Raw genomic sequence first — 10,854 nt, forward strand, 5'->3', positions numbered from 1 at the left:
AAATAGTTTAATGATAATCCATCCCTCTGCCTGGTTTACACCCATCCCATAAATATTTATTTATATGCCTGTGTCAAGAGCTAGACACTTGACAAAGACCTGGGTATACGACAGCAGAAAAACAGACATGGTTTTTGTCTTCAAGGCAAGACAGGTGGGGGAGAATGACATTAGACAAATAAAGGGCAATATCTAAATGTTTATAGCATACACTAGAAGATGCTGGAAATAGGATTATTATACTGTACTAAATATATTCCCAATCGGATATACTTTAGGATTTGAAAGAAGAAATTCTCAAAGGTGAGTACACAGGAAAGAACAGGCACTGTCGAGCTCTAGGGCAACACATGAAACACAATGTATTTAGGCCATAAGGCACCACACAAATTGTGACTTATGGAAAGTCCTCTAGACTATTTCGGTACCTTGTACATGCTTCTGTTACTGCACACATCATTCTGTACAGTACTGTTTTATTCACAGGTCAGTGTCTCTAGAATATAAGCTCCACATGGGCAGTTATCTTTTTTTTGCTCTTCTGCTTAAAGAGTGCTTGGCATTTAAGGTGCAGTCGACCAGTGTGTATTGCACTGAAAAGAAACCAACTTAAGGAAACAAGAGACGGTAACGGCGGTATTTAGGTATACACACCCACAAGATTTACAAGGCTAAGTTCTAGCGGGGAAATCACTACTGTAAAACAGCCAGTTACCTGCCCCACCCCGCAAATCATCCACATAAAGTCTATAAAATGAAAGGTGTTAAAAGAAGTATAGATTATCTTGAATTTTCACCGGCAACTTAAAAATATCTACAACTAAAAAGGTCCAGTTTTACAATAAATACAAACTATTACTGACAATGACCTTCATCTAATAAAAACAACACCCTATTAATACCTGAGAGAGCTGTTTTTGGGGTTTTTTAGGTCTTGATGAAGTTTCATCACCCATTCCTGATACTCTTGCTTTTGTATGGCAGTCGACTGTTTTAATTCATTGGACCATTTATTTTCCAAGTCCTAAAAAGAGACAGTACACTACTAACTACTTTTTTTACAAAAATAAATAAGTGGAAAATGCAACCCCAAAGTCATTATACTTCACTCACCTGCTGGGATTCGAAATGCTGAGCAGCCAGTGAATTTACATCTTGATCTGTCAGTGATTTTCCCAGTTCCTGCATCACTTTTTCCATTTCAATGCCTTGTCTGAACCATAAATAAAGCAGATCAGATATATTCATCAAAGTTTTAATACAACCACTCTGGATTTATTGAACAACCTCTACAAAGTCAAAAGAAAATTTTTGTTTTCTAGGACTACGTCCAGTTAGGGCAACTATACTACCTGGAAGGCACTTTGAAGCCTTGCCAATGGAGATGTGGAAATAATAATGATAATGTCATATAATATCAACAACGTCATTTGTGCAGCTAAATTGGAATCTAAAGTGAGTGCATAAATGAAAGCATTCAAAATCTAGGTGATCTTTCAACTTCCATGGCTAATATTTAAGAGGCTTCAGATTTTCACAAAGAAGATACTCTGCAATTCCAGCTTAAATACATTTTCTTTTTATTTGAACATGAGTTAAAGTGACTTCACCCTTCAAAAGGTACTTTATATTACAACCAGAAGCTGCCAATTAGGTTCTAAGAATCAAGCTGGTATTAAGTCACAAGGTTCCCTTTTTAGAGGAATATGAAATACATTCTGAAGATACATTTTAGTCTTCTTCATTTATCCAAATAAACGTACAGAAATTAAATATGGTTTCCTCTATGGGAAAAACTAATCAGTGGTGTTAGAAGTTCAGATAATGGTTATTTATGGGGGAAATGGGTGGTGACTGCCGGATGGGCAGGAGGGAGCCTTCCGCAGGTCTGGAAATCATTTCTTGATCTGGGAGATGAGCACATGGGTGTACTTACTTTGTGAAAATTTACGGAGCTGTATACCTATCGTTTATTGCCTTTTCTGTATGTGTATTATATTTTAGTAAGTTCATTAAAATTATCTTCTAATAAAAATGTATTTAAAAAATTTGTCCTGAAACATATTTCAAACAAACTTGTAAACAACGAAACACAGACATGAACTAAAAGGATTTTACTATCATTCTAGTCAATTTAAGTAAATTGCTCTTAAAAGAGAACTTATACTTATTTATAACAACTGATTAAGATACTTATATGTATATGATAAATGAAACTCATTCATATGTTATACTTCTACACATTTCTATGTATACCTTCTAGTATCAAATATTCAATATCACTTAATTCCCACTTAACTATAAGTGGGCAGGTGACCCCATTAATTTTTTAATAACTACTAGAGGTCAGGTGAAGGATGTGCTTGCAAGTAAGATTGTTATTTAAAACAGAAATAACTACTAAGCATTAATAACTATAAACTTCGATACAAATATATTAATATTTTACATTACACATGTTCCCTCTAGTGGATAAAGAGTATCATTGCCACTTTTAAGTTTCAAAGAAATATCTTGAATCTGATTTGCTAAAAGAAGCAAATTTCCAGTGAGGAAAAAGAAGACCAATAAATAATAATTCAACAAATAAAATTTCACAAACATTTATTTCACCCTAAATGTTTTAGAAGTGCAAGTAGTTAATGATACAGTTAATGATACAATATATATTTTCTATGATTAAGATCAAAGAAAATTTTATTATTTTTCAGATGAAATACTAACAATCTATTGGCTCAGTATGTCTGGTGGGGTGATTCTGACAACCTGTATATTACCTCGAACAAACTTAGGAAAGAAGATCATTGTAACAATTGATGCTATACTGAGAAAAGTTCTTTTAAAGATGTAAAATGGAATTAAAATGAAAGGAGAAATGAGAAAGGTGTCACTTCTGCTCATGAATTAGATAAATGAATTAAGCACCAAAATTGTGGGTGAACTTCCATCAATGAATTCCAACTCACCATTAGTTATACTGTTCACCTTTGCAAAAAATATTACCTACCTTAAAGGGAACATAGCTTATTTTTATTTTTTAAGCTACCAGTTTGGACTTGTGAAAAATAAACTATAAAACTGTTCTTAAAATAAATGTATTCAAATACTATTTATACGTTTAGGTGGGGAAAAGCAAAGCCCCATCAAGAAGTCTGGCCAAAGGACATTTCAAAAAAATAACGTAAACCAAAACAAACCCCTGCTGAAAAACCATTCCACGATAGAAAATGTATATGAAGTACCAGTAAATGCAGATAATTAGTAAGTTAATTCAGATTCCCAAAGGACAGATTCAGAATGAGATGAAGATTATATTATTTGAAGTCCTGGTAGGAAAAGTCAAACAAATGTAGTTCAACAGAAGGTAATTCATTATTGTTAGGTAATTATACTCTTACATATTGTAAAAAATCCAATCTGTATTTCATTCTTCAAGTATGTTCACAATATGATTGGCTACATCATAAAGAACTAGAAGAAAATCAAAATTTTGCCTCAGTAAAATGGGGATGATAACAGCAGGATTGTGCTAAGAGATCCAGTGAGACAGGGTATCTGTTATGGACTGCATGTTTGTGTCTCCCCTGAATTCATATGTTGAAACCCTAACCCTCAATGTGATGGTATCTGGAGGTGGGGCCTTTGGGAGGTAAGTAGGTTTAGGTGAGCTCAAAAGGTTGGAGCCGTCCTGATGGAATTAGTGCCTAGAAGAGTTGCTACAGCTGTCTGTCTACGAGCAACACACCAGGAGCACGCACTGAGGAAACACCACGTGAGCGACATTAAGAAGGCACGGTCTGCAAGCCAGGCAGTGGGTCCTCAGCAGACATGGAGTCTGCTGGCACCTTGATCTTGGACTACCCAGCCTCCAGACGGTTAGAAATCAATTTCTGTTGTTTAAGCCACCCAGTCTGTGGTTTTTTTTTTTTTTTTTTCAAGAGCAGCCTGAACTAAGACAGCATCCAAAGCACTTTGCACAGTGCCTGGAACAAAGAAGACCTTCAAAAGAGGTAAGCTATTCCTCTTATTAGAACTAAGAATAGATAAGACCACCGTACTTGTTTAGGTAAATCACTGGAGAAGTTCTATAAACCTATGAGGACCTCATCTTCCCAGATGAAATGACAGATTTAAACGCATAAGAAAATTAAGTTCTAAAGTTAAAGATTCTTTTTATTTGATTCTTCAATTTTATAACAAAATGAGAACAAGCTGTTCTGCAGCCCATCAATATTTGAGGACATAACATTTAATTATGATAATGCAAGAACTTTGAAATACCTCTCTCGTAATTTTTTCAGCTCCACATCTCTTTCGCCAATCAGTTCTGAGATACTAACAAAGTAATTGTGTTCCAAGTTTAGGAGAGTTTCAGAGGCAGGAGAATGGATTAGGTCATGGTACACATCTGCGAAATCTTCATCCCAGCTGGGCTCCTCGGGCCTTGCATGCTCTAATGTGGTCTACGAGATGAGACATGAATAGTCTTAAATCTTGATGTAGTATTTTTATTTATTAACACACTACTAGAGAAGTGCATATATTATGATTCCATTTCTGTACATCAAAGGACAGAAAGACCCTCCATCTATATATGTGTATATAGGTTACATAGGATTATCTGAATATTCAAAAAAAATACAGAAAGATGTCAACTAAGCTGTTAATGTGGGTTACCTGGAGGCAGGGGTAAGGGGAAGGCGTTAATGTGGAGGAAGAAATAGGAAGTGCCCACAAAAAAAAAAAATGGTAAGTAAGCTAAGATCCCATTTCTGTGAAACTCAAACACACTCAAAGGGGCTGTTTTGGCAGAGTGGGACTTCTGAAGACCTTTACTTTGTATTCTAAGGTGCTGCATAACAGAATAACTTGCATATATTAATTATATAATCAGAAGAGGCTTTCCATTATTAAAAATATATTGCTATGAAAGGTTTTGTAGGCTATATATTTAGAGAATGAGGTTACCTATGCAATAACACTGACCTTGAAAACCCAATTCATGCATAGGATTTTATATCAAGATGTACATTTGCAATCTTCTTACTCTGAACTTTTCAAGTATTGTTTTCTTTATAAAATGTAAGCATGTTTTAAAGTGTATGAAAACAGTAGCTATCAAAATGATAAAGGGACTCAGTAAACACCAATAAACAAGAAAAACAGAAACATGCAGAGAGGCAGAATGGAGATACCCCAAGCACACACACAAATCCATCCAGAGGACAGACGCCTGTCCCCAGACGTGTGCCATGCCAGCACATCTGACACACACAGTGCTCTCCAGGGGAGGAAACTGGCATGCTGGGAAGTCTCCTGTCAAAGGTCATACAATTTAAAGGCGAAAGTGGAAATATTTTTTCTATTATTGATCTTTGCAGACAGACATCTACAAAAAACAATAATCTAAATTCTTCCATTTTCAAAGTGAAAATGTCAAAAACTGGAATCTATGACAGGACTAAGAGTAATAATTTACCTTAAATAAAACAAATGGATAAATGACAGAAACAGGTATTTTCAACTGGGTCAATTGGGTAAACTTTTCCCCTTGTTTCTTTTCACTTATACTTCGATTGACTGCCAGATCAGGAGAGAAGAGTTTCAGAAGACCAGCTGAATCTAGAAGACGGATTTCATCTACCCCATGCCTCTGAAAATCTGAACCCGCATTCTCATAACTGCTCTACATCTCTAGACCCTGGCACTGCTCTAGAAATTATAACCAGCCCATGTGACTTAAGCCTTGTTCCAAATTCACATCAGGCTCAGGCTGAAGTTTTGCAGGAAGGAGCCAGGGCCAAATCACAGGGATCTGCTTGGCCCTACGTAACACCAGACATTTGGAAACCCCATGAACCAGATCTGCTCACTACATAATTTTCAGCAACAATTTAAAACCCAGCCTAGAGTGAGCCTTGTGAATAGTCAGAAGCTACCTACATGAGAAGCACTGAACGGAGTTCTTATTTGACCTAACTGGCGCCATATTCCCTCAGGAGAGGTGACCCTAAAAAGGGGACTGTGACAGCCGAGAGGAATGGGCACTGAGTAAGGGCCTGTGGAGAAACTACTCCACGTCCAGGCCCATCTGGACTTCTCTGTCTCCTCCATCACTATACTTTAAAAACAAACAAACAAAATCACAGAAAAAGAGGTCAGATTTGCAGTTAACTGAGGCTGGGGATGGGGGAAGGGGAAATTGGATGACTGCAGTCAAAAGATGCAAACTTCCAGTTACAATAAGTACTAGGCATGTAATGTACAATGTAATAAATATAATTAACACTGCCTTATGGTGTATATGAAAGTTGTTGAGAGTAAATCCTAAGCGTTCTCCGCACAAAAAAGTATTTCATTTTCTATTTCTTTAATTTTGTATCTATATGAGAGGACGGATGTTCACTAAACTTGTGATAATCACTTTGTGATGTGTGTAAATCAAAGTACTATGCTGTATGCCTTAAGCTTACACAATGTCGCATGTCAACTACATCTCAATAAAGCTGTAAGGAAAGAAACCTTCATCAAAGCTCAGAATATCCTCAACATTTACAATGTGATCTATTGTTTTACCTCCGCATAAGCTTTGGCCCAGGTACTTGCCAGCTGATGTAAATCTACGTCACCTGACTTCACAGCTTCCAGGGCTGCTTCAGCATCTCTGTCATAATCTTTGAGGGATTCTTCTTCGATAAACTGGCTCAGAGCTTCTTTTAAGTCTGTAACAGGGACAACAAATACCATTGTCAGTACACATAAATAGGGAACATTTTACCTGGCTAAGCATTCCAATGTCAAACTTAATTTTATCAAGCTTAACAGAATGTCTAACTAAAATAGTGTCTTAACAGAATGAGACAATGAGAATACCCTTAACCCTTAAGAGAATGTCTAACTAAAATAAAATCAGCTTAGGGGATCATTTAACTAATCTCACAATTATTCTTCTTTACAATCACAGGTTACTGAATGGTCAAAATTCTTAACTCTGATACTAACTTAAAATGTTGGGACTTCCCTGGCCATCCAGTGGTTAAGACTTTGCCTTCCAATGCAGGGGGTGTGGGTTCAATCCCTGGTCGGGGAGCTAAGATCCCACATGCCTCACGGCCAAAAAAACCAAAACATAAAACAGAAGCAATATTGTAACAAATTCAATAAGACTTTAAAAATGGTCCACATCAAAAAAATCTTAAATTAAAAATGTTAATTTCTTAAGCCTGATTCTTTATCTGAAACTGAGTAGGGAAAAGCACATAAAGACCTCCTACAGATTTAGAGCGGCTAAAGGTTTCTGTTTTTAAATGAGTTTCCTATTTAACTTTCAAGGGTATATATTGTTACAGTCTTTGAATCTGAGAGAGAAATTGAGTGATTAGCATATTAAAACTGATTTATTTCAGATGATCTACAATTCCAACTTTAGAGACACTATTCAGAGACTGCTTTGAGGATATAAGAAGACCATGGCTTTCATCTTGGGCACTTGCTCCCTCACTCTTTTAGGTTGCTGGCCCTGGTGGAGGCCAGCTGCAGGTCCTGAGGTGACCCTATGAAGAGGCCCACATGACAAGGCTTGACAACAACCTCACAAGGGATCTTGGAAACAATCCTCTGTCAGTAGAGCCTTCAGATGAGACTGTAGCCCTGACCAATGGTTTGGCTGCAACCCCATGAGAAACCCTGAGTCAGAGGCACCCAGCTAGGTTGCACCTGCATCCCTGAACGACAGTAACGGTAAGGACAAGATAATACATATTTGTTGCTTTATGCTGCTTTGAAAAAAAAAAGATTGATTGAAGAGCACTGGCATGGAAACCAGGATACCTGGGTTCTGGTCTTGGCTCTGTCATTATATAACTTTGGACCAGAGGTTCTCAGTCGTTAAGATGCATCAGAGTTCCCTGAAGAGCTTACTGGAATAGACTGCTGCATGCACTCCCAGAGTTCCTGATTCAAAGGGAATTGGGTGGAGCCTGCCCAACAATCCACATTTCTAACAAGTTCCCAAGTGATGCTGTAGCTGCTGATCAGGGAACAATTTTTGAGAATCACTGCGTTGGGCAAATAATTTAACCTTTCTAGGTATCAGTTTCCTTATTTGTACAATGAGATTGTGCTGGAAAGTTTCTAAGTTCCCTTGTAACTTCGACCTTCTATGATCCAACATATTCTCAATTAAAACATTTTCCCTCATCTGTAGACAGAACACAGACCTCTTAACATGGTTTAATACAGACTTTATTGATGACTTTATGGAATTAATTTAGGTGAGCAAAGATTATTGAAAGACAGGTACCCCTTCTCTCCCATGACATCTCAGGAATTGAGGACCGGATCATTAAAAGGGCAACGCATTTAGCACATAGCTAGTGATAGCTGACATGCCTTATGAATCCATCCAACTACATTAAGAGGTTAAGAGTTCTAATCCAGACTCTGTAATTTTTCATATTTAATTTTAATTTTTATACTAAAATGCCTAATAAACAATTACAAGGGATACAGAAAAAAATACTCCATAAAACAAAGGTCTGGGGAACCTTTTTATTCTTGAAAGCTTCACATTTTGTGGTTGTTTCCAATGCTTCTTAGGTTTATGTTTTCTAATATAAAACTTCTAATGACAGAGACTATAGGAAAATAACGAAGGGATATTTTAAAAGAAATCAATCCTCACCTTTTTCTATAAAGCATGGTAAATTGTGCAGCAGCATCAGACGGCTATGTAAATGACTGGCATTCTCTTGAACAGGAAATTTGAGAGGCACCCTCAGTTCTAAGCACTGACTTCCCACTTTAAATTCATACACAAATTCCCTCTCTCTGTTGCAGAATCTTTCTCTGTTTTTCTTCATCTTCTTTGGCAGGATTTCTATAGAACTAACAACAACAACAAAGCTCAGCGGGTTATAAGTCCATTTAAAAAAAAACATGATGTTTCATTATTGCTGTTCCACTTCTAAGATGTTCCCCCACTCAGAGGTTTCATTTGTGTGACTCTGAGCTGATTATTCTATTTCCCTACGTTTATCCCTGCATTTTCATCTTCGTGATGAAAACAAAGTGCTTCTTTTTTTAAGGAAAAGGTTCTTCTAAACTTCATTTAAGAAAAAAATTATGCCCACAAAATACTTAGCATTCCTAGGCAGAGTTCTCAGGAATAGGTAAGGATCATGGAGAGAAGAACAGAGAGGATTCTTAGGAACAGACGCATGGTGGGTGGATACAGTTCATGAAACAGTTGGTGAATACAAAGTCAAAGAAACAGATCAGGGACCCACAATTTATCCTGAAGAGCTTAGAGGTGGTGGGCATGAGATCTGATTGGGGGTGGAGAGAAGGGAGATGGTGCTGGAAAGATTTCCATGAAGGAAAAAGATACAGAGAAAGTGGAAAGTACAGGACAGCCCACAAGGCAAAGTGGACACTATTCATAAAGAAGAAAATCTAGTCAAAAAGAACACAGCAACTGAAGATTTACTTATTAGCCTCCTAACTGGACTCCTGTCCCCAGGCATTTCCCCGTCAAATCAGTTCTCACACTATTTTCTACACTGAAGTCACAGCAATCGTTTTAAAGTGCATATCTGACCATGTTGCTCATTTGCTTAAAATCCTTCTATGACATTCCTTGTACGACTCAGGATACAATACAGACTCGTTAACGGAGCTTACCACGCCCCTGCTTATACCTCCAAACTCTTATTTCAGCACCTGGACCCCGTCCTCTCCAACACACAAATCCACAAACTTTATTTTCCAGCCATACTAAACTTCTTTCAATACCAAACCTCTCGCTCCACTCCCAACCTTTCCGAATGTTTTTCCTTTGCCCAGCACACGCTTACTGCTCTTCTTTCCTTGGCCACATCTCAGCTGAGATAGGCTCCAGGAAACCTTTTAACTTGTAGGACTGTCATTAGGCTTAATCAAATAATAAATACGAAGCATCCAACAAACATAAGATGACCAATAAATGGAAGCTGGTAAAAATAATAAAGAATAACAGGAAGCTCTATCAGTTAAAAAAAAAATCAAAGGCTGCTAAATGAGCACACATGATGCAGGCAAAGGCAGTAAAAAAACATTTTGCAGGGAACTGAAAATTACGGAAATAGGGGCTCATGGTCTCATCTTGTCTCGAGTCATAATTTTCGGCAAACAAAAACCATTAGCTCTGGTTTCAGTTGGTTCAACCTTTAGCCGTATTGTGTTTCAACAAATTGATACTTTAGCTCTCTCTCCGCGATCTGTTATTAACAGCAGGGCTGAAATCAAGTAAGGTTTCCGTACAATTATGGGATGCGAGGAGGAGAGCTGAACCGAACTCATGCAGCCCCAGTCGAGTGGAGGTTCTGAGGCTTAAATGAGTCAGGGAAGGGAGGGCAGACAAAGAGCCGAGAAGCCACGGCCGAGTGAAGGGATCAGCCCCCAGTTAGAGGGTTTCGGTCTGAGGGGGCTTCCTCCCTCCGGTCGCGGGCTCACCTCCCCTCGTTCCGAGTCTCCTGCTGTCGGCACACCCGGCGCTGTCAACCAGCCCCGGTGCAGGAACCGTCAGCTGACCGCCGCCTTGTTTTTAACAGCCGGAAGATCAGCTCCGGCAGATTCGTCCGCATCTTTTCCTCTTTCCCGGCACCCCGTGGAAAATTCCTCGGTCTAAGTGTCCCCTTGTTCCATAATACCTAGTTGAATCATTTAAAAAGTGTAAGAAAGTGTATTTCTACTGTTATTGTCCATTTCAGAGACGGCGCAGAGGTCACCGTCGTGACGAAAGTGCAGCGGCGAAGCACCAGCTCGGCTCTGGTAGACCGGATGCGGAAGGGCGGTGCTTGGAGGGGGCGGGAACTA

General features: G+C 38.3%; 1 protein-coding gene across 2 annotated transcripts in view; it reads right to left on the reverse strand.

The window, feature by feature from the left end:
• Positions 1-10,766, reverse strand: part of C11H12orf4 (chromosome 11 C12orf4 homolog) — a 38,165-nt gene extending 27,399 nt beyond the window's left edge. For both annotated transcript variants that reach the window (XM_060112908.1, XM_060112909.1), the window contains exons 1-6: positions 10,492-10,766; positions 8,684-8,886; positions 6,577-6,722; positions 4,282-4,463; positions 1,114-1,213; positions 903-1,024 (exon numbers count right to left, since the gene is read on the reverse strand). In XM_060112908.1, the coding sequence (XP_059968891.1) occupies positions 903-1,024; positions 1,114-1,213; positions 4,282-4,463; positions 6,577-6,722; positions 8,684-8,861 (728 nt within the window). In that variant the 5' untranslated portion in view covers positions 8,862-8,886; positions 10,492-10,766. The remainder of the gene's footprint in view (positions 1-902; positions 1,025-1,113; positions 1,214-4,281; positions 4,464-6,576; positions 6,723-8,683; positions 8,887-10,491) is intronic.
• Positions 10,767-10,854: the final 88 nt, after the last annotated feature.

The sequence above is a fragment of the Mesoplodon densirostris genome, chromosome 11 (genome assembly GCF_025265405.1).
Source record: "Mesoplodon densirostris isolate mMesDen1 chromosome 11, mMesDen1 primary haplotype, whole genome shotgun sequence".
In the NCBI taxonomy this organism is placed as follows: domain Eukaryota; kingdom Metazoa; phylum Chordata; class Mammalia; order Artiodactyla; family Ziphiidae; genus Mesoplodon; species Mesoplodon densirostris.